This window comes from Chiloscyllium plagiosum, unplaced genomic scaffold (genome assembly GCF_037043375.1).
Source record: "Chiloscyllium plagiosum isolate Xiang-an unplaced genomic scaffold, Cpla_swu_hap1 HiC_scaffold_1, whole genome shotgun sequence".
NCBI classification, from domain to species: Eukaryota; Metazoa; Chordata; class Chondrichthyes; order Orectolobiformes; family Hemiscylliidae; genus Chiloscyllium; species Chiloscyllium plagiosum.
Genome location: NW_028270139.1, coordinates 83,490,861 through 83,515,549, shown reverse-complemented (window position 1 = coordinate 83,515,549; position 24,689 = coordinate 83,490,861). Strand labels below are relative to the sequence as shown.

Here is a 24,689-nt window from a genome sequence, read left to right as displayed (position 1 = left end):
TTTCCAATTCGCCCACTTCCTCCAAACCAAAGGAGTAGCCATGGGCACCGCATGGGCCCCAGCTATGCCTGCCTCTTCGTAGGATATATGGAACAGTCCATCTTCCGCAGCTACACTGGCACCACCCCCCACCTTTTCCTCCGCTACATCGATGACTGTATCGGCGCTGCCTCGTGCTCCCGCGAGGAGGTTGAACAGTTCACCCACTTTACCAACACCTTCCACCCCGACCTCAAATTTACCTGGACCGTCTCAGACTTCTCCCTCCCCTTCCTAGACCTCTCCATTTCTATCTTGGGCGACCGAATCAACACGGACATTTACTATAAACTGACCGACTCCCACAGCTACCTAGACTACACCTCCTCCCACCCTGCCCCCTGTAAAAACGCCATCCCATATTCCCAATTCCTTCGTCTCTGCCACATCTGCTCCCAGCAGGACCAGTTCCAATACCAAACAACCCAGATGGCCTCCTTCTTCAAAGACCGCAATATCCCCCCAGACGTGATCGACGATGCTCTTCACCGCATCTCCTCCACTTTCCGCTCCTCCGCCCTTGAGCCCTGCCCCTCCAATCGCCACCAGGACAGAACCCCACTGGTCCTCACCTACCACCCCACCAACCCCCATATACATCATATCATCCGTCGTCATTTCCGCCACCTCCAAACGGATATATTTCCCTCCCCTCCCCTATCAGCGTTCCGGAAAGACCACTCCCTCCGTGACTCCCTTGTCAGGTCCACACCCCCCCCACCAACCTAACCTCCACTCCCGGCACCTTCCCCTGCAACCGCAAGAAATGCGAAACTTTTGCCCACACCTCCCCCCTTACTTCCATCCAAGGCCCCAAGGGATCCTTCCATATCCACCACAAATTCAACTGCACCTCCACACACATCATTTACTGCATCCGCTGCACCCGATGTGGCCTCCTCTATATTGGGGAGACAGGCCGCCTACTTGCGGAACGTTTCAGAGACCACCTCTGGGACACCCGGACCAACCTTCCCAACCACCCCATGGCTCAACACTTCAACTCCCCCTCCCACTCCACCAAGGACATGTAGGTCCTTGGACTCCTCCATCGCCAGACCATAGCAACACGACGGCTAGAGGAAGAGCGCCTCATCTTCAGCCTAGGAACCCTCCAACCACAAGGGATGAACTCAGATTTCTCCAGTTTCCTCATTTCCCCTCCCCCCCACCTTGTCTCAGTCCCAACCCTCGAACTCAGCACCGCCTTCCTAACTTGCTATCTTCTTCCTGACTTCTCTGCCCCCATCCCCACTCTGGCCTATCATCCTCATCTTAACCTCCTTCCACCTATCACATTTCCAACGCCCCTCCCCCAAGTCCCTCCTCCCTACCTTTTATCTTAGCCTGCTTGGCACACTCTCCTCATTCCTGAAGAAGGGCTAATGCCCGAAACGTCGATTCTCCTGCTCCTTGGATGCTGCCTGACCTGCTGCGCTCTTCCAGCAACACATTTTCAGCAATGTTTAAAAGACACTTGGATAAGTACATGAATAGGAAAGATTTGGAGGGATATGGACCAGGTGCAGGTGGTAGGACGAGTTTAGTTTGGGATTATGGTTGGCATGGACTGAAGGGTCTGTTTCAGTGGTGTGATTCTGTAAGAGCATCCCACCTGGCCTCAGCCCCATACTCCATCCCTGTAACCCCACATATTATCATGACTAATCCATCCTCTAGACACTACAATTTAGCATGGCTAATCCTTCTAACCTGCACATTTTTGGACTAATAATCCTAAAGTTAACTTTGAAATGCAAAGGGAAGTCAATATGCTATAAAAGGCCACATATTTTTCTTTTTTAGGATTGTAAACGGAAGTTGGACTGTTACATAAATGGAATGCCAGGACAGTTTGCAACTTGAAGATGAAGTGCTTCAGTCAATGCCTGACAAATGCTTTTTCAAGCAGTAAGGGAGAATCTGAGGCTGAGTTCCTCTGAGTTCAGAATATTCTCAGGTGACAGCCCTCTAATTGGTTGAGCTGCAGAGTGCTAAAAAGCTGTAAGAGCCAGGGCAGCCTGCAAACTCAAAGCTTTCATTTTCTTCTTACTCAAAAAGTACTGAGAGACATCTGAATCCATCCCAGAAATATGGGCTTTTAATCTTCAGAATTTTCTTTACCTTGTCCGTAATTTTTTTCCACCTGTAGTATCTGTGTCAAACCCTTTGTCACGTGTCTGTCATAATTGTGAATGCTGTATGTGCAGTTAGGGTTTTGGGAGGAATATTGTTTCGGCTGCATAGTAATTATTCAAAAATTCTTCTTTCCCTACTTTTGGTTAAGTGTGCTGCAAAAAAGTTATTTTCTGTTAATAACAAAACTATGTTTGAATTGCTTTTGTCCTCAATAGCAGACAGAAATGCAAATTGGACAATTTGGTGTTCTAATTAGGATTTTATCCAGCCTAGGATCGCTTTTAGAACAATCAGGCACAATTAAGGGCACTCTCATCGCAGTCATAATAATACTCATTGAATACATTACCTGTTCAGGATCATTTTCATCAGCAATTTCATTGCTGGCTTGAAGTGACGTTTGGACATCAATAGTTCCAGCGTCAAAATCTTCTATTTCGTCTTCTTCATTCTCATCCTCCCCACTGCCATAATTAGTCAGGGCCTGAGTTTCAGCCTTGGACAGACCTGATGATTTCAATAAATTAAAAGATCAGTTTTATATTCCTTTTCTATCGTGAATTAAACTTGCACTATACTAAGTAAATCACAAACTGAAATTGCGAGTCATTCAGATTTTAAGCTTTCCTAGATTTTTTAACACTTATATATTTTCTTTCCACAGGGCTACAATCGTCCAAAATTTTGCATTAAGTTGTGCTTCCCACTTAAGCATCTTAAAGTGTATTTACATAGTTCTACAGTTCACCAGTTCACCTCCATTTTGTTCATTTTAGTCAAACCAAATTAACTTCATAAATTCCTGAAAAACTGCTTTACCTATTTTAAAATTAATATTCAATTTATTGGATGGCACACAAAACAGAAATACCCAGAGTTCATACAGGACACAGTGAAGTGGGGTTGAAAAACCATATTTCGCCATTGAGCTTATGGAAGCGTTTTAGATCAAACCTGGCAGACCTTGGTGTGAGCTCAAATTCCACACTATCTGTGGCTTACTCTTCATTTTTACATACCTGTACAAATGATGCATCAAATTTTGGTTGGCTGAGGAAAGAGGCGGCGGCACTCTGACCTTGATAGCATAAACCATGAGAAATCCTGTGTCTTAGTTGCCCCAATCCCCCCAGAGGAGAGAACTTGCGTATGGGAGGTGGTTTTCAACACACGAAACATAATATGCATTTTACCTGCATAACAGGTAAATTATTCTGTTGAAAAGCTTCTTACTTATAGAGACACATTTTGCAGGCAGTACTTCACTGTCGACATCATCCTCCTCTCTGTCAGACAAAGCACTTTTCAATAAGAGCTCAGCTTCAGTTGACTCATTTACTTTGAGACCATCTGCATTTGCTGTTTCACTTTCATCCTTATCCTACAAAATCAAAAATTAACAGTTAAACCAAGTTTGTTACCTAGAATATTAAAAAGCTCACAAAAATCTACCAGGAATACTATTAGTTTAAACATTTAATTTGTTCAAAGAATTTGAACAAAAATGTTGATAAATCCAAACTTCTAAAGCAAATTATTCATCTTGCATAATATTCCACGGCGGTTGAGAGGACTCTGATAGAACCGAAAACATTTGTTGAAGCAATTACTTCATTAAGCCATCAAAAGTCAGATTTCTTTTAAAAAATCAGAACAACAAAAGCCACAGTCAACAGTGACCATTCACTGATTTCTTTTTTTCAGTCAGACTTACTTTGTCTTCATCTTCAAGCTCTTCTGCAGAGGAACCATTCTCTTTGAAATGCTGTTTCTCCTGTTAAAAGGAATATTTTTAGTACAATACCTTATAAAACAGCTTTCACAGCAAACTAAAGTATGTATCATTTCATGCTGGTTGTCTAAAAAATATGCCTTTACTATTCCTTTCATAGACCTGGGCAAATTCCAACAACAGAATACACTTTCATATGACCAAAAATGGGGAGATGCCCTAATATTATCATCGCTAATATTATCATCGCTAGACTAGTAATGCAGAGATGCAGTTTAAAATACCGCCATGGTAGAGGGTGAAATTTTAACTCAGTAAAAATCTGAATTAAGCATCTAAATGATAACCATAAAACCATTGTCAGTTGGGGAAAAAAAAGCTACTTGGTTCACTAATGTCCTTGAGGGAAGGTAGCTGCCTTTCTTATCTGGTCTGGCCTACCTCCAGACCCACAACAATGTAGTTGACTCTTAACTGCCTTGAAAAAATAAGGGACAAGTAACAAATGCTGGTTAATCCAGCGATGCCCCTGCCCCAAGAATGAATAAAAAGAACAATCTCATGCTTAGACTTCTTAGTCCACAAGCATCCAGTAAAGAAATTGTACAGAGATTATATTCCCAGTTTGAACATTTTCCAGATTAAAATTATTTCAATATCTACTTACAAATGCCAATGAATTCTTTTTCTCACTTACAATTATTGTTCAAGCCACACAAATATTCAAACAAACATATTTGCAAGTTTAGAAAGTGTATGTAAACACAAGCGCATTACCACACCTCAGTTGTATAACGTTGTTTAAAAGATGCAACTTCCTTTAGTCTTTTGCATCTTTGCTTTGCTGCCACACTGCTGTTATCCAAATCTTGCATAAGTCTGAAGAATGCGAGTTCATTAAACAAAATCTCTGAGATTTCCACCAGCAAATCCTCCCCACATTCCTTGAGTTTTCTACCAGCAAACTTTGCCAGTGAATCCTACATGAATAAATCAAAGCTTCAATCATGGAACATGTAATCAGAAGTCAACAATTCATTTGATCATGGTTGATTAATAACCCATTTCTTAACTGAAAAAAAATCAGTATCAATTTTGAAATTTTCAGTTGATACAGAATCTACAATTTTTGTTAGTGAATGAGTTCCAGGTTTCACCCCACCCATTACAGGTGTGAAAACGCTTTCTGAGTTCACCCCTAAAGAACCTTGATTTCTCTCTTTTGAATTGTGACACCGAAGAGTTCCCTTGGTACTCCAAAATTAGATAAATAAATCATTTAAACTAATTCCATAAAAACATAACCCTTGCTCTTCTGGATGAGATGAAAACTCTGCAGCCCTTCCATGTCCAATCATGAATATGGTGAATAAATTACTCACGAGATGGAGTAACTCCAAATATACACTTATCCTGTGTGAATGTGCAGCCTAGCAAATCAGTGCAAAGAACAAGGCTGAAGCATTTGCGATTCCATTAAAAAAGTCATGAGCTGAAACTGCTTCTCTCTCCACCTATGCTGCCGGCTGTGATGAGTTATTCAAGTTTTTATTTCAGGCATCCAGCTTCAAGAATATTTTGTTTGTGAAGCATTTGCCATCAGCTTCAGGCACAAGTGCCAGTGCATGCTCAGTTAGTGATGACTGGTGGATTTCCCATGGCAACACCTCCACCAATTAGAGTCTATTTGATAGCCAATCAGGTACTACTCTTAAGATACATATGTAGCTTGTTCTTTATATCAATACATTGAGTTTTTTCTTGATTATTGCAAGACAAAATGTTTTGACAAAATGTGTTTATTTTCATCACTAAAGTTCTGTACAACCAAATCAATAAAAATTTACTTGTACTTCTTGCAATTTAACTCTCTAAGACATTGACTGCACATAACATGATATTTTCTACAAACACGCACTTTGCTGAATATCTCCATTTTTAAGATATTAATCCAAATTTGCTGGGATAGCCAAAATGATGTTAATGAAATCACATGAAATGAGGAAAAAAGAACATATAAAGCCTGAACCTGTATGAACACATAAGGCCTCCAGGAGCAGTTAACAAATATATGCTGAGAACACCAATACCAGAGAAATGATTTAAGTGTTCAAACAGCTGTCTGACCGTTTCAACTCTCCATAAGACTAATAACTGAAATTTCAAATGATTTATCTCCCTCTCTCGCCCTATTTGCTGCCCAAAGATTGCTAGTCACGAGTCCACTGTCATGGTATTACAATGGTATAAGAAAGACAGATTCCAAGAGCAACCTTGGTCATTATGAGGACTGAATCTGTGCTGTTGGCATTACTAAAGCACAGTCTAACAAATTGAGTTAAATCTGCCTCTAACAGACTTCTTAAATGTGTAAATGCCTAGATGCCTATGAGATTAAACATGACTTATCTGACAACCTAAATACTACAATGCCTGACTTTTAAAAATTATTTATTTATAGTTATCCTCATTTTTCATTGCAATAAACTTTTAATAATTTAGAACAGATAGTGCAGATAACAACTTTGGACAGATTTTGTTCATGTGGCTTTGATTTACCATAGCGTGCAATCTGTTTCTTTCATCCCCCTTGAACACCATTGCAGGATAATACTGCAACTTGCTTCCACACAAGTGAGATTCCTGTCCAAGCTATCACAAACTTATATTTTTATCTTAGGTCTGGGTTTGTACACTACCACCTAACGTAAAATCTGGGCTATTGCATATTATTTAAAAGATGTTCCCTGTTTACCAAATTGATAACTAATTCTGATGTGTTACTCAGCATTATGTCATTTGGCCCGTTACCAAGTTAGTTCTAAAACTTGGGGGATTTTAGCTATGAAGAAAGGCTGGATACACTGGGTTTGTTTTCAATGGAACGCAGGAGGTGGAGGTGACCTGGTAAAAGTTTATAACATTGTGAATGACATGGAGAGTGGAAAGTATGAGGCTTTTCCCCCAGGATGGAGAGGTCAATTATTAGCAGACACAAGTTCAAGGTGCAGTGGGGGATGGTTAGAAGAGCTATGCGTGACAAGTTTTTCACACAAGGGGTGGTGAGTGCCTGAAACATGCTGCCAGAGGTGGCGGTGACAGAAAGAGACACAACAGCAGCATTCAAGAAGCACCTAGAAGAAAACATGAATAGGAAGAGAACAGAGGGATATGGATCCTGTAAGAGAAGACAGTTTAAGTATGGAAGGGCAAAATGTGGCAGCGCAAGCTTGGAGGGCTGCATGACCTGTTCCTGTGCTGCGTTGTTCTTTGTAAAACATTGTTCTAGAAATTCCTGGAATTTCTAAATGGGTCAGATACAAAGGAATTCAGTGGCATCATGAATTGCTGCTAATCTGCACTTCTCATCCGGTGATTTAAATGTTCAAAGGATTCACCTCTACAGATATCCAAATCAAAAGTAGAGAAGTTGGGTTATAAAGAACCTTGATTAGATCACAATTATGATATCACATGAGATCACAGAAGCACTGGAAAAGTGCAAAAAAAATTACAAGTCTGTCATTAGAATTGAGAAGACACAATTATCATGATAGAGTGAACAGACTGGGGTTCTTTTCTCTGGAAAAAAAGATCTGTTTGAGGCTAATTAACACAAGGTGTACTGCAGAAACTCACTAAAGTTGCTTAGACTGCACCTTCCAAACCCAAACCTACTGCCATTTAGAATGACATGGGCAACAGATAATTGGGAACACAGCCACTTGAGAATTCTCACAGTCATTTCACCATCCCTAGTTGGAACTATATCACTGTTCCTTGACTGTTTTAGAGCCAAAATGGAATTCCTTCCCCAATAGCATTGTGGGGCATGCTGACGCCAAATGGACTGCAAGAAGGCAACTCGCTAGTAGTTTCTCTGGGGAATCTAGGGATGGGAATAAACACTGGCAAAATCCTTAAATAAACAAAAAGGTTGTTGGATATAATAGAAATAGAAATAAAAATAAGTTCAGAAAAAACCTCTTGATATGGAGCAGTAAGAACGTGGAATGTGCTACATTCTGGAAGTTGAGGTGATTTGAATAGATGCATTTCAGAGTAAGCTAGATCAGGCAGAACAGTAAAAGGAATGCAAGGCTGTTATAAGAATAAGATAAGGTGAGAGAAGGCTCACATAAATCAGAAACACCATTATACATTTGTGGGACCATGGGCATGTTTCTGTGCTGTAGAGATCTGCATAATTCTATGTATTTATAGATAACCCAATTCAACACAAGTGTCAGAATATCTCAAGCAGCTCCTACCATAGACTTACATACTATACTATTCCCTGATCATCCATACACAAATCCTTTTTGTACTGCAGTAATTAAATAAGTGATCAGTATCGCTGCTACACCTCCTTTCACAATTTCCCTATTCTTTACAATGATCCTAAAGCCTGGAATACTTAGCTCCCATCATGCTCAGCTTGTAGCCAAGAGGTGATAATGAAACTGCATCATGAGGTTTTATGCTGAATTCTTGTCTTTAATTCACCAGATTTTATATATATATATATTATACACACACACACACGCAATACTCTCATTTGGATAATTATCTAAACCAGGATCAGTTATTCAACTGATCCTTTTTGGACTTTAGTTTACAGCAACATGCATTTTTATTTGGATTGCTTGGATGATTTAATTATGTAGTCCCTTTAAATTCTTCTGCATAGCTTAACACATACATTAATTTAAAGGCCAACTTGCACATTGCCTAAATGGAAGGTTCTGGTTGCTACAAGATCATACAGCTTAGGGGAAGTCGTAAGTGTGGTTTTCAATCTACCCAGTGCACTAGTACATTCAGAAACAAACAAACTCAGATGATGATGTCAATATATATTAAGTGCATTTAAAAAATATTTCAAAACAAACTGAACTGTAATGGGCAGTTAAAAAACAAACCTGAAGTATGGCACCAAGTTGATCATGGAAGAACTTGACAAACTCCTTGCTTTCATCATTCTGTTGTGTGAGGGCCAAGACCATGCGTCCAATAGTAGTTAGTAACTGTGGGGAGCACACATCATCCATATGTTCCTGAAAAGAACAAGTTAGCAGAACAAAGTTGTAATTGTATGTTTATCATTAGGAACATCATTGGCTTATTTATATTGATTTTTTTTCCATTCTTTGGCTCAAGTACAAGCTTCATGCATAGATCAGCATCACTTAACTCAAGACAGAGTTTCTGTAGCTGTGTGAAAATGAAAACTTTTCTCAAACTTCAACTTTCCAAGGTTTTTCTCTCTGTCTGACACAAAAGCAATTTTGCTAATCAAAAGGCAGAAAGAAAAAAAGAGCAATTCTAATCGCACATCAGAAGGTAGTAGTAAGCCACCTTTATAATCCATTGCACTCCATGTGGTGGAGGTGCACCTAATGAGCTATAAAGAAGGGAGATTCTATGACACTGAAGGAATGATGACCTAGTTCCTCAGCAGGATTGTGTTCATCTTGGAGGGGAACTTGCAGGTGGTGTTGTATTCATGTATCTTCTGCCTGTCCTTCTAAACACAGAGTTCATAAATTTGGAATATGTCAAAGGAGCTTGGGTGAGTTGAGGCAGTGTGACTTGTAGATGATAGCAAAGCATCTTGGGAAGATGTTAGAATCTATTATAAAGGACGCAAACAAACAGCATTTGGAAATACAAAAGGTGATCAAGCAGAGTTCACGAAGGGAATCATGCCTCACAAATTCATTACAATTCATGGAGAATGTATCAAGCAGGATAGCGAAATGTTAATCAGTAGATATATTTGGATTTCCAGAAGGTGTTTGGTCAGGTACTACACAGAAGGTTACTTAATAAGAGCCCACAGTGTTTGGGTAGGAAATGAGCTTGGACAGAAAACTGGCTACCTGATAGACAGAGTAAAAAGGTGTACGGGCAACATTTTCAGGATGGTGAACTGTAACTCGCAGAGTGCCACAGGGATCAGTGCTGGGGACAATTATTTGCAATATATATTGGCATGGATTTTCTGATGGCTTGACAGTCATTATTCCAGCGTAGACGAAAGTTGTGCGTGGGATCCCTGCAGTGTCCCTATTGCAGCAGTGAAATTGCCCAGGAAATTGCTCTATGCTTGGAACTTTTCAGTGAAATCAGAGAATTCAATGGGGTTCTGACAAAATTATGTAAATTACTACTCAGGAAAAGTTAAATTATTAAATACATAAACTCCTGAGAGGTAAATATTCAAATGACCTCATACATACTCATTAAACTCCCAACTACACCTTTGTGAGATGAATTGCGTCACCAGACCTCAACCCAACTCCCTCTTCCCAGGGGCTGCACCCGACTCCTCATCACCCCTGCTGCTGCATACAATCACCCCTTCACACACACTGCATTGGTCTCGTGCTCCCCTTCACTGGACCCATTCCCCACTAAGCACCTAAACTCCCTCCCCATGCTTCACTCTCAACATCCATTGCCCCCAAGACTTCCCCTTCTCCAGACCTGGTGTGACTGTTCACTGCAATCACCACCTGTTCAATACTCAACCCCGCCCCCTTCTTCACAGTGCAGATCGCGCCTCCATGTTCCCCTGCTCTGTAACCGTTTCCCCCCCACTGTTAGACATGCTTTCCTTGTTCCCCTGCCACCAGACATGAACACCCTCAACACCTGACCACCCCCTGCCTGCAGACACTACACCCACATTCCCTGTACTCAGGTTCAGCAGGTAACAGGGAAGGCAATAGAATGTTGATCTTTACTTCAAATGGATTGGAGTATAAGAATAGAGAGATCTTGCTAAACTACACAGGCACTAGTCAGACCACAGCTGGAATACTGTGAACAGTTTTGTCTCTTTATCTAAGGTCAGAAGAACTGGCATTGGTTGAGAGGGTTCCTAGGTTGATTCTGGGTATGGAAGGGTTTTCTCACGAAGGAGAGCTTGAGTAGATTGGACTTATAGCCACTGGAGTTTTGAAGAATGTTGCATTATTGAACCATAAGATTCTTGGGGAGCTTCAGATTGTTGATGCCAAAAGTCATCTCCTGTTGTGGGAAAATCTCAGACCAGACAGCAGAATCTCAAGAGTCTGTCACCCATTGAAGACAGATGAGGAGGGAGTTCTTTCTCTCACAGGATGATGAATTTGTGGAATTCTCTACCACAGAATAATGTTAAGGCTGGATTGTTAAGCATATTCAGGGCTGAGATCTGACCATCCCATTCACTTAAATAAAAATAACCAATTGTCTATGGGGCCAGGTTTGGGTTTCAACTTGGCTAGTGGCACCATCAGCTGAGACCATAACAAAAGCAAAATTGTAACCAGGGCACTGAAATCAGAAGATGGTACATAGATCAGAGCAAGCGGAATAGTGAGCAAAGATCTGGCAGATCAACTTTAGCGTGGGAAAATGAACTTATCCACTTTAGCAGAAAGCATGCAAGGTAAGGTGTTTGTAACTGTACTCTAAATGAAAATAATAAAAATGGTTTATCCTGTTTGGACGCCATTTTGTTCAACTTTTGCAATTAAGTGAATAAGAGGTGTTATCAGTATAATGTGCTAAAATAACAAGATGAATGCTTTCTCACATGTTACCAAATCTGGAATCTACGTATTTATAATGTTAAGAAATGAAACAGAAATTACCAAGTTTCTAAATGATGTTAAAAGTTGAGAAAAAAAACTTTAAAGAAGCAAATGCTTCATTAAAACACTGTTTTACTTGTAGCTCACCTTCAGAAACGGAATTACTTCTGCCATGATGGCCTTTATTTGCTTGTCCAGTTGTTGTGTGTCTACGCGAGGGCAAGTAACATTAGAAGCATCAGGAACACTGTCTGTTGTACAGCTATTTCCAGCGTTATACCCATCTGAATTTATCACAGAAGGAAAAGTACAGATATTTAATTGTTCTACTTTGTCACATTAAAAATAAAGTGATCTAAAAAAGAAATTTTATTTTCAAGTGACTGCGGACAATATCCAGGCTCGTAGCAAACAATAGCCATCTGCAACTCTCTGTGACATTCAAATGCATCATCACACCTCTCATTAGCAACACCTTGAGCATCACTGCTCAGAATTTTAATTGGACCAGATATACAAGTACAGTGGCTACAGGAGCAGGTCAGAGGCAGGAAATTCTGCAGTAATTCACCATTTGATTTTTAAAACCTATTCAACATAGACAAATCAGGAGTACGATGGAATACAGCGTGAAACAGGTTTATATGCTGGAACAGGTTGATGTTAAGAAGGAGGATATGCTGAATATTTGGAAAACATGAGGATAGATAAGTCCCCTGGGATAGGGACAGGATATACCCAAGGTTACTACAGGAGGCAAGGGAGGAGATTGCTGCGTCTTTGGCAATGATCTTCGCATCTTCACTGTCCATTGGAGTAGTATCAGATGATCGGTGGGTAGCGAATGTTATTTCCTTGTTTAACAAAGGGAATAGGGATAATCCTAGGAATTACAGACCAGTCAGTCAGTCAGTCTTACGTCTGTGGCCGGCAAATTATCAGAGAGGATTCCGACAGACAGGATTTATGATTACTTGGAAAACCATAGTTTGATTAGAGATAGTTAGCATGGCTTTGAGAGGGGTGGGTCATGCCTCACAAGCCTTGTTGAATTCTTGAGGATGTGACGGCACAGTGGGCAGCACGGTGGCACAGTGGTTAGCAGTGTTGCCTCACAGCGCCAGAGACCCGGGTTCAATTCCCGCCTCAGGCGACTGACTGTGTGGAGTTTGCACGTTCTCCCCGTGTCTGCGTGGGTTTCCTCCGGGTGCTCCGGTTTCCTTCCACAGTCCAAAGATGTGCAGGTCAGGTGAATTGGCCATGCTAAATTGCACGTAGTGTTAGGTATAGGGGTAAATGTAGGGGTATGGGTGGGTTGCGCTTCGGCAGGTCGGTGTAAACTTGTTGGGCCGAAGGGCCTGTTTCCATACTGTAATGTAATGTAATGTAATGTAATGTAATCTAATCTAATTGATGAAGCTAGAGCAGTGGATGTGGTGTACGTCGATTTTAGCAAGGTGTTTAATAAGATTCCCCATGGTAGGCTCATTCAGAAAGTAAGGTGGCATGGGATACAAGGGAATTTAGCTGTCTGGATACAGAACTGGCTGGCCCACAGAAGACATATCGTGGTAGTAGATGGAAAGTATTCAGCTTAGAGCTTGGTGTCCAGTGGTGTTCTGCAGGAATCTGTTCTGGGATCTTGACTCTTTACGATTTTTATAAACATCTTGGATAGTGCGAAGGGATGTTGCAGGTTGCAACGAGATATTGACAGGGTGCAGAACTGGGCTGGGGAATAAGTGGCAAGAGTTCAACCTGGAAAAGTGTGACATGATTCATTTTGGTAGGTTGAATTTGAATGCAGAATACAAGATAAAAGGGATTCTTAGCAGTGTGGGGGAACAGAGGGATCCTGGGTCCATGTCCACAGATCCCTGAAAGTTTGCCACCCAAGTTGATAGGGTTGTTTAGAAAGCATCTGGTGTGTTGGCTTTTATTAGTGGGTGGGATTGAGGTTAAGGGCCGCGAGGTTATGCTGCAGCTTTATACAGTCCTGGTTAAACCATACTTGGAATATTGTGTTCAGTTTTGATCACCTCGTTATAGGAAGGATGTGGTAACTTTAGAGGTGCAGAGGAGATTTACTAGGATGCTGCATGGACTGGATAGCATGTCTTATGATAAAAGGTTGAGGGAGCTAAAGGTTTTCTTATTGGAGCGAAGAAGGGTGTGAGGTAACTTGATAGAGGTGTACAACATGATGAGAGGCCTGGACAGAATGAATAGTTAGAGACTTTTTCCCAGGGCAGAAATGACCATCACAAGGGGGCATAATTTTGAGGTGAATGGAGGAAGGTGTAGGGGAGATGTCAGAGGTCGTTTCTTTACACAGAGAGTGGCAGATGCATGGAATGCACTACCAGCGGTGGTAATAGAGTAAGGTACATTAGGGAAATTTAAGTGACTTTTGGATAGACACATGGATGATAGTAAAATGAAGGCTACATAGGTTAGTTTGATCTTAGAGTAGGATAAAGGATCAGCACAACAACAAGGGCTGAAGGGCCTGTCCTGTGCCGAACAGTTCTATGTTCAATGTACTCTAGACTTCCCTGGATGAGTGCAGCTCCAACAAGCACTCAACAAGCTTGATACCACCCAAGATAAACCCACTTGATTGGTACTCCATCCACCACCTTGAATATTAGTTCCCTCCTCTTGCACGAGAGCATAGGCAGCAGTGCATACAATCTAGAAGTTGCATTTCAGCAATAAGGGTTCCTTCAACAACACCTTCCAAAGATGGAACCTCTATTTTCTAGAAAAACAAGGGCAGGAGGTATGCAAATTTCACTCACCATCCTAATATGAAACATAGCGCCATCATCAGTGTATGAATATCATAGAAATTGTGGAAAAACGGAACAGAGAATGGTTTGAGACTTCGTAAGTTCAAGGTGTTGAATCATTATTGCACTACATCAGGGAACAGGAAAATTACCTCGACCCTAGGCTCCAGGAGGCAGTCTTGAGATTAGATAATTCAAAATTGGTTTGTGATCAGGAACAGGAGTATGTGACTGCAGGTGAGGCAGATATAAGGTTCCAGGAGGTTAAAAGAGAGGAACCTCAACTCCTGCAAGTGTCCAACATTTATGAGATTCTTGCAGGTTGTGTAGATGGCAGGGAGGGAAAGGAAACTAACTATGGGACCTTCGTACAGTCAGGAAGGCAATACTGCATGTCGTGTATCAGGGTTAAGGACACCTCCTCTTGGCTGAAAAACTTGTAGAGGGATGAGAGGGGTCCAGTATTGTTGACCACGTTGGTACCAATGACACTGGTAGGATGAAAAAGGAGATTTCACTGCAAGGCCTTGAACGATTAGGAGCTAAATTAGAAAGAATACCTCCAAGGTAATAATCTCCGGATTACAACCTGAGCCACAGCCAAACTGACGTGGGGTAAATAAAGTCAAGGAGTTAAATTCGTGGCTCAAAGATTGGTGTAGGTACAATGACTTTCAGTTTGAGAGGCACCGGTACCAGTACTGGGTTGGAAGAAGTTAGCTTGATGGGATCAGCTTCACATGAACCATACTGGAACCAATTCACTGGCATATCTAGAACTGCAGAGAGGGATTTAAACTAATTGGATGAGGAGAGGGAATGAAATAAATGTGTGGATAAAGGTTTCAGCAGCAAACAAACTGAAGACTTACACTGTTTCAGGGGTAGAAAAAGATAGTCTTCAATAATAGTATTGATATTTCTTCCAAAACACAACTTAGGGGTCAAAGTTGGAATTACGATTGCATTAAGAAAGGTTCTGCTTTACTCAGAATTTATTGTCTCATTGGTATTGTGGACTCTAGAGTTAAATCAAGGAAGTCAGCCAAGATAGAGCTTCATGTCATTAGCAGAATGAGTTTAATAATCTACAGCAATGAATCAATTCAGTTAAAAACAAACCACAGCCTAATTATTTAACATTAGTATTCATTGTTGCTTCCAGTGGATTTTTCTTTTCTGGGAAGTATCTTGCATTTGTCAAACATGGCAAAGTCACAAGAAATTGTACAAAAAGTAGGTAAATCAATATTTTCCAGAGGTTAATTTGTTCATTTTCAGAGTGAACAACTGTGACACAATTCCCCACAGTCACTTCACAGATGACCATAGGAAGGTAGAATTTGCAAGTATGTGGTGACAAGACGAAGTGACGACTTCTGACGAAAGGAGGTTGACACTCCAGCTAAATGTGTAGTTGATATTCCATGTTATGATGACCTTAAATATCTGACCCTCCTGTTCTTCAGACCTCTGAAATTTTTATCCAGTTACTTAGACAGACTTTGCCAATTTGAATGGGAATTTGAGTCAGATCAGTGCACTGATTTGATTTTTCAACCTTGCTTGCTATTGCTTAGACAGGGTTTAACAAATAAAAACACAAGAAGTATGAGCAAGTGACCAAACTGTCCCTCAGGTCTACCCCATAGAGCCCCAGATCATGACTGATCTACTGCTCAACACCACATCCCAATTTTGAGATATCAACATCTCTCTCTGCTGTAAATATACTCAACAACTGAGCATCCACAATTATCTAGGGTGGACAATTTCAAGGATTCACAACCTTCTGAACAGAAGTTTCTCATTATCTCAATCAACGAATTATCCTCTTATCCTGAAACTGTGTCTGTGTGTTACAGATTCTCCAAGCAATTATACTTTTCGATGAGATCAGCTCTCATTCTTTTAAATTCAAGCATATAAAAGGTTCAATTTACCAGCCTCACAGGAGAATTCTGATCGCATGAACACCTAAAATGGAAGTAAACAGGGATCAAAACTGCACACAGTAAACCAGACATGGTTTTGCTAGTGCCCTGTAATAGCTGTAGCAGGACTTGCTTGTTCCTGTATGCTAGGTTCCTTACAATAAAGCAACATGCATTTGCTTTTCTACTTACTACCAAAGTGAATAACCTCACTGCTGCACATTATACTCACTCTGCCACCTTGAAGCTCATACATTTAACTGTCTATATTTCTCTGCAGTGTTTGTGCCTTGCTGTCAGTTTACATTCGCTGCTAGTTTTGTATTGCCTGAAAACTCTCAGACTCTTTGTCCAAGTTGTTAATAAAGATTACAAGTAGCCTAGGCCCCAATATGGATCCGTGTAGCACTCCTCTAATATCAGCTTGCTGACTTGAAAATGCCATCTAATTCTTGCTCTCTACTTCCTGTCCATTAACTAGTTCTCTATTCATGTCGTATTACCCCATATTCTATGCATCTTAAGACATTTTGGAAATCCAAGTACATCATTACTGACTCCTCCTCAGCTACTACTTACATCCCTGAAGGAAAATTCTAATAAATTGAAATGACACAAAACTTAAATGTATTCTGAACTGTGAGGTTGGAAGAACAAAGACAGCCAATATAAAAGGAAGTGTAAAATTGTCAAGGAGGTGCGAGGGCACAGCAAATTGAGAAAGCTGTTAATAAAACATACAGAATTCTGAGCCTTACAAATAGGAGCATGAACTCCAAAAATTAGAATGTTTGATAAGTGGTATAAATCACTAGTTTGGACTCAATTATGTCCAATTCTAGGAACTACATGTTTGAAAGGACATGAAGGCATGAAATATGCAGAAAAGATTGATGCAGATGAAACTCTGGAGCTGAGGAACTTCAGTTACATGGATGGATTGTAGAAGCGAGGGGTGTAATTATTGGTTAAAATAGTGGCAATCTTTGGCAAAGCTGATCAAAATCACGACAGATTAACAGAGAAGACAGGGAAAAACTATGCCCGTTAGTGGAAGGATCAAGAACCAGAAGAGACAGATTCAAGATCAGAACTGGACACAGAAATCATTCTTTTTCTCTTGCATTGATAATTATCCATGTATTTGTGATTAGAAACTAAACAAATGAGGGTAATAATGTTCCAATACCTTCAGCCATCAATCAAGAACTGTTCTGAACATGAGTCATGAAGAATTAACTGTATTTCTCTTCCCAGATGCTGCTAGACTTCTGGAGTACAATCAGCATTCTCAGTGTTTGAAACTATCTCATCGACTGCCTTTCAAAAACCTTACAACTGAGTGATTGGAAAATATGTTACTAGCTACCCAACTATTTATGCACTAAGCACACATTCACATCATTTCACATTCAACAGTTATTCTAAATTACCTTCAACACATTCAATGGCACTGGTACAGAGATCAATCTGGTTATTTTCAAATTTCATGTGTTCATACTCTCTCATCCGAGACAAGGCCTTGTCTAAGTGAATGACAGTATTACCTGTATTCATAAAAAACACATGTTGTAGAAAGACAGATTTTTTGCAGACATTTGAAACAGTGACAGGAGACCAAATTACAAAGCAACACTTCTAATCTGAACATTATAGAGATGCGTATGTTGAAGTCATAAGAACAGCTTTCCTAACTGTTGACAATAGAGACTAAAAACGACCATTACACACGGTATTAGGAAATTGCACCTTAACTACCAAATTCAGAATTTATATTAAAATGACATTTAACAAGCATTTTTAAAAAAATTATATTATAACACAATCCAATGTCGCATGAAGTAATCTGATAAATTCAGGAAATTTAAATCTTATTTCATTACATTCATGAAAAGATTATTGTTCAATTGAAAATTTGTTTAAACAATAATATATATGGAACCTTACCTAGATCATCATTAGCAAAGGGTTCTAAGTTGGAAGTAGAAGACAACATGCTGGCATTTTTTAAGGATTCTATATATTCTGCATCTTCATGCTGCTGAAGATCTATCTTGGCTTGATGGTCAGTAGCTTTTCCACAGACGTCCTATAAATGCATTACGGGAAAATATGACTCAGCTGCAAGTATTGTGCAATAATTGCCACCTGTAACATTTGAGGAGCACAGTGATTCTTCTGACAGACTAGTCAACACTTACCCTTCAAATAATTTCACTGAAACAGATTAGCTGACCCTTTATTATGTCATTTCAGAGAACCTCTTACGCACAATTCGGCCAGTGAATTCGTCTTCATAAAGCAAACATATTTCAAAAGCAATTAATAGGCTGCAAAATATTAATATACTTAGGTCATGGAGGGGACATTATGAATGCAAGCCTGTTCATTTTCTTCCCTGTCCCAACTATCCCTTTGCACTCTTAATCAGATCCGTTCTTAAATTTTTATTTATACTTCAATGGATTCTCTTCTCACTTCTCCCCATGTGCCTTGCTACTCTCCAAGCCATGAAGTGCAGATAATATTGCCAAATTTTCAAATGAAACCCAAATCACACAAAAATAAAGCAACTCTTTTTTCGTATTACAAAATCTCTCATTCTTCCCTCCACTGATTAATCAGATAGGCACTTCAACCTAATACTTCACTTTCCAGCTCCCTTTGCATTCATTTGCCGCTTTAATTGTGCCTCGGGTTCCCACATGTTCTTCTGCGGATTTGTCCTTTGCCATATTCTTTTCACGTCATCAGTTCCTTAATTGCTGGTCTTTGGTTTTTTCACTTGTTGAAATTTCACTTTTACTTCTTTTAATTGTACATTCTTGACCTCCTTTCAGCTTTTCAGCAATGTTTGAATCCTCAAGTAGTCTGTTGCATCATAGCTCCGGAAAACCCAACTCAAAAGTCAAAAATAACATTGTGTATAACTATGTCCATGGCAAATTATCCTTCCTCATCCTTCTTGCCATATATGTTCCATGATAAAGGTGCATACTGTACATATATTATGAGGAATACTTTGTCAGAGTTGAGTGTTGAGATTACAAATGACTGAGATTTTCAGCTGAAGATGAGCTGAGAGAGAGTTGCAAAATAGCAATGTTACAAAGGTTGAAGTAGGTCATTTTGATGATATATTGATGTGTGCTCGGGAGCTGCAATATTGTGAAACTGGTTGAAATTTGATGTTGCCGATAATGTTAAGATCCTATATACATTCGTATAGTTTTGGTTTCTTTTCTCTTGCAATAAACTTGCTTTTTTTGGTTCATGAACATTAACAGGCATATGTATGTGTGTTCTGCGACTGCCTGGGATCTGACTTGTGCAGTATTTACCACCAGCTAGAATCATGAGAGCTCTCTTTAACATGACTGTCACAAAAACACACTCGAGGGTGTGATGCTGGAAAAGCTCAGCAGGTCAGGCAGCATCCGAGGAGCAGGAGAATCGACATTTCGGGCATAAGCCCTTCATCAGGGATGAGAAGACTTGTGGGTCAGTGGGCTCTGCCATTTGGAGGGGGCTGTGTGGTTGGGAGGGAAGGTAGCAGAGAATGCAATAGGTAGATGAAGGTGGGAGGTGTTAGATCAGAGAGGCAGGTGGAGTGGATAGATGGGAAAGACGAAGGACAGGCCAAGGGTGCGGTGCCAACAATGTACAGGTCAGGGAGGGCAGTGCCAACAATGGACAGATCAGGAGGGCAGTGCCGATGATAGACAGATTTATGCCCAAAACGTCGATTCTCCTGTTTCTCGGATGCTGCCTGACCTGCTGTGCTTTTCCAGAACCACACTCTCGACTCTGATCTCCAGCATCTGCAGTCCTCACTTTCTCCTCGACTGAAGTCACACTCCAATGTTTTTCCTCTATTTTCCAGCTGAATATTCCTGCTCTCAAATGGTTCCAGTCTTGCCTGCCTAGTTATAGACAAAGGATAACTTGCAGTGGCTTCTGTTTTTACTTTCACAACATTATTTTGGCTCCTATTGTACTTCTCATCTGTATACAGCCTCAAATGACAACCAAGAATACATCAGATTTCACACGTATGCTGAAAATATCCAACTCTAACTCACTGCCACTTCCCTTGAACCTTGTGTCCCGGAATGCTCACACTACTTTTGCAACTACTAGTGTTGGATGCGTACTAAAATATTAGGCAAATTCTAATTCTTAGCCACTCATTTCACTGCTCTTGATTGTCATCGCCCAAGGTAGAATGAGAGAAATCAGAACATTGCAACTTCTGACCAGTCCACATATTATTAAAATCACCTATTTTGAACTCTAACTTTGCTAGTCTCCAACCCTGTCTCAGCTTATCTGCAGTTGAAAATCTTAACCAAATGTAATCTCAAGACTCAACTATCACAAAGTACTCCTGACAAGTGGGGCTGACCTTCCACATTACAGAAAATTTCAGAAATAATCCAAAACTCTGCTGTCCATTAACTCAGTTACATTAAATCTCATTCACTAATTCATTATCAATTATTTGATTTTAAAAATCTTCATCTCAGTTTCCAAATCCCTCCTTGGGTTTCACCCTCCCATCTTTTAAGCCTCCTCCATCCCAACAATGTTTTGACATCTGTGTTGCTCCAACTTGCACATGCCATCTCTAAAAGCTCCACCATCTAAACTCTTGACTATTCTTTGTGAACCTTTCCATCTCTGACACACTTTTCTTTTTGAAGGCGTTTCCTAGAATTTATCGCTGTCCAAATATTCCTTTCTCTTAAGGCTAAACCAATCAAAAAGGTATGGGAGAAAGTGGGAACAGGACATTGAACTGAATGATCATATTAAATGGCAGAGCAAGGTTAAAGAGCCAAATGGCTTACTTCTGCTCCTATCTTCTCTTCCTATGTAGTACATCAAATCAGGTGTCACATTTCCCTTCATAACACTTCCATGAAGTATCTTGAACCACTTTACTAAATGGAAGGTGTTGGATATTGCAAGTGGTTAATTCTTCTCACTCTCCCTTTCTTCATACCTTGTCTACTTATTTTAAAAGAGATGTTTTTCTTACCTCAAGTTTCTTCAATTTTTTTTCTGCTGTCAAGCAGCTGTTGTACACTTATCCTAGGAAGTAGTCAGCTAAGAACGCTACTTGAGAATAAATAAATAATCATAATGGTTGAGCCAAAATCGTGACATCTGACTTTGTTTTAAATAGGTTTTTGTTCTGATAAAATACTCCTAAAATACAAGTTTTTTTCAAGCTATCTAGAATCTAAAACTAATTTAAGCAACTAGGCAAGATTGCTGCAATATTTCCCTCAATCTACCGTCTGTGCAACAGCTCTATGAATGAGTTCCCCATTGTCCTTTCTTCCTATGACCCTGCACATTGCTGCTTTCAAAGTCAACATTCAACTTCCTTTTGATTGGAATGCACTGCCCAAAAGTGCACAAAGCCTAATCAATTGTCACCCCCCAAAAAATTATGTATTATATATATCAAGTACACAGAACAGAAACAGGGCAGATCCACTTGCACCTCTTACCCATGTTTCCTTACATAAATCTATCATTGTAACCTTATATTCCCTTCTTTCTCATACATTTGCCCAGCTTCCTCTTAAATGTATCTATTTCACTGATTCACTGATCTTCTGTAGTAGCAGATTCAACTCACTTTATACCTCTGACCTAAAAATGTCATACATTTACCAGAAATCTGATGTCGATAGCCATATACGTAACCCTTCACCACAGTTAAGGTAAATGCAAAATAATCAATGAGTTTTCAGATACAGCTGATTGTGCAACAAATGAAGTGGCAAGTATACTTTTTGTTTGTCACCAGCTGTGCATATCACGATCCAGGAGCAGTAACACATTCCTGGAGTTATCAAAATAACTCACATTGCAGATGGACTCATAAAATATCCGCAATTAAAACATGAAATTCTTGAAAAAAATGACATAACAGTACCAAGAGTAAAAACACAACATATTCAGATTTTGATTTCTTCACCACAACATAGGATTGAAAAACCTTAGAATGTTTACTTAGTATCTCATAAAAGTACTCACCTCATCATCACTTGTAGCTAGGCTTTCACTCGGAGTCAGTTCTGAATTACATGTCATCCATACCGCTGAATTCTGTGATAAAGTGTGCTTCCCTTCTTTATAGCTCTTATCTGAAAGATGTCTTGTAACTATATCCTGGATGAGAAAACAACTTCATTTGTGAGTTTTGAGAAGATTTGTAGCTCAGGTTGAGGTTCTGGATGTAGGTTTGCTCGCTCAGCTGGAAGGTTCATTTCCAGACGTTTTGTCACCCTACTAGGTAACATCTTCAGTGGACCTCCGGGCAAAGCACTGCTGATGATTCATGCTTTCTGTTTATATGTTTGGGTTTCTTTGTGTGGGTGATGTCATTTCCTATGTGATGTCATTTCCTATGGTGATGTCATTTCCTGTTCTTTTTCTCAAGGGGTGGTAAATCAGGTGCAGGTCCATGTGTTTGTTGATAGAGTTCTGGGTGGAATACCATGCTTCTAGGAATTCTCGTGTGTGTCTCAGTTTGGATCGTCCTAATATGGATGTGTTGTCCCTCTCATACGACATGACCCTCTCTCATTAGTATTCTTACATACAGATAAGGAAGGAAACCACTGACTGGGACAACACATCCATCCTAGGACAAGCCAAACAGAGACACGCACGAGAGTTCCTAGGAGCATGGCATTCCAACTAGAACTCTATCAACAAACACATCGAGTTAGATCCCATTTACCACCCCCTGAGAAAAAGAACCGGAAATGACATGACCAACCCAAAGAAACCCAAACATATAAACAGAAAGCAGGAATCATCAGCAGTGCTTCGCCCGAAGGTCCACTGAAGATGTTACGTAGTAGGGTGATGAAACGTCTGGAAATGAACCTTCAAGCTCAGTGAACCAACCTACATCCACAACTTGATTTTTGACAAAGAGATAAAGTATCACATTTTTGATATATTTAAACTATTTAAATACCAGTACCTGTAAAGCATAAAGGGCTCGCTGTCGAAGGTAGTCAGTGTTAAGCAACTGAAGCTCATGGAAAAGTTCAATCAGAAAATGGGGTCGCGATTCATTCTGAGATATTAAAGTTGCCACTTCAGAATAGATATTATCACGCAGAGCTTCAAAGAGGGAGAAGTCACTGCCTGTTTCTGTAACAGAGAAAGAAGAATTTAAATAACTTAGCAGCAAACAACAGTATTTCCACTTAGAGGCTTGAAGCCTACAGGATTCAATACTGAGTGCAACAAATTTAGGGCCTGAATACCTTCATCTGTGCCCTATACTCATCCCAACAATCCTGACCCCGTCCTGACATGAACTACTTTCATCACAGCCAACTCATTTTCACCTACTAAGGATCACCATTATCAACTTTTCTTTCTCCTTGGCTCACCCATTATCCATTCCTTGTCTGAGAACTGTCATTCTCTCCCTCTCCACCTCTGCATTCACTTGCTACACCCCCCAAACCCCATCTGTCATCAGCACGTTTCACCTTTACCTAGCTACTATCAATTCTAAACAAGGGTTACTGGACCTGAAACAACATTAACGCGCCTTTTACTCCACAGGTTTTGGCTGAAAGGGTGGGGGAGTTGCATTACAGCTATACTGAGAGAGGATGCAACAAAGGACTTGTGCAGCAAAGCAATATGGGTATAGGAAAAGTGAAATCACAGTGCTGGGGATATACTACAGGCCTCCCAAAAGCCAGCAGGAGATAGAGGAGAGAATATGCAGACTTTGGAAAGATGTAAAAGCACCAGGGCTGTTGTGATGGATGACTTTATCTTCCCCTATATTGACTGCGACACACTTCATGCTTGGATGGAGCAGAATTTGTACGGACCATTCAGGAGGACTTCTTGATACAATATGTAAATAGTCCAACCAGGGAGGGGGTTATACTGAAGCTGGTTTTGCAAAATGAGCCCAGCCAGCTGAGTGAAGTTTCAGTGTAGGAGCATTTTGGGAACAATGACCATAAAACCATGAGTTTTAAGAGGGTCATGGATAGGGATAACAGCAGTCCTTAGGTGAAAGTGTTAAATTGGGGGAAAGCAAACTACAACAGTATTAGGCAGGAATCGGAGAATGTTGTTTGAGGGTAAGTCCACATGTGGGAGTATTTCAAACGGAATTGTTCAGAGTTCAGGAGCAGCACGTTCCTGCTAAAATGGAGGATAGGTATGGCAAGTTACGTGAATCTTGGATGATTAGGGATGTTATGACTTTGGTCAAAAAAAAAAGGAAGCATATTTAAGGTTGAGGAGGATGGGAACTGACGAAGCCCTTGAAGTGTATAAGGAAAGTAGGAAAGAAATCAAAACAACGAATCAAAAAGGTCAAAAAGGGGTCATGAAAAGTCATTAGCAAACAGGATTGAGGAGAATCCCAAGGCTTTTCTTACATGCATAAAAAGCAAGAGGGTAGCTT

General features: G+C 40.3%; 1 protein-coding gene across 7 annotated transcripts in view; it reads right to left on the bottom strand.

Moving 5' to 3' along the window:
* Positions 1-24,689, bottom strand: part of pcm1 (pericentriolar material 1) — a 149,608-nt gene that overhangs the window by 18,949 nt on the left and 105,970 nt on the right. For all 7 annotated transcript variants that reach the window (XM_043689917.2, XM_087988539.1, XM_043689942.2 and 4 more), the window contains 10 exons: positions 23,229-23,401; positions 22,271-22,405; positions 18,167-18,308; positions 17,653-17,766; positions 11,641-11,777; positions 8,833-8,967; positions 4,693-4,890; positions 3,893-3,952; positions 3,412-3,559; positions 2,528-2,685 (listed from right to left, as the gene is read on the bottom strand). In XM_043689917.2, coding sequence (XP_043545852.1) covers positions 2,528-2,685; positions 3,412-3,559; positions 3,893-3,952; positions 4,693-4,890; positions 8,833-8,967; positions 11,641-11,777; positions 17,653-17,766; positions 18,167-18,308; positions 22,271-22,405; positions 23,229-23,401 — 1,400 coding nt within the window. The remainder of the gene's footprint in view (positions 1-2,527; positions 2,686-3,411; positions 3,560-3,892; positions 3,953-4,692; positions 4,891-8,832; positions 8,968-11,640; positions 11,778-17,652; positions 17,767-18,166; positions 18,309-22,270; positions 22,406-23,228; positions 23,402-24,689) is intronic.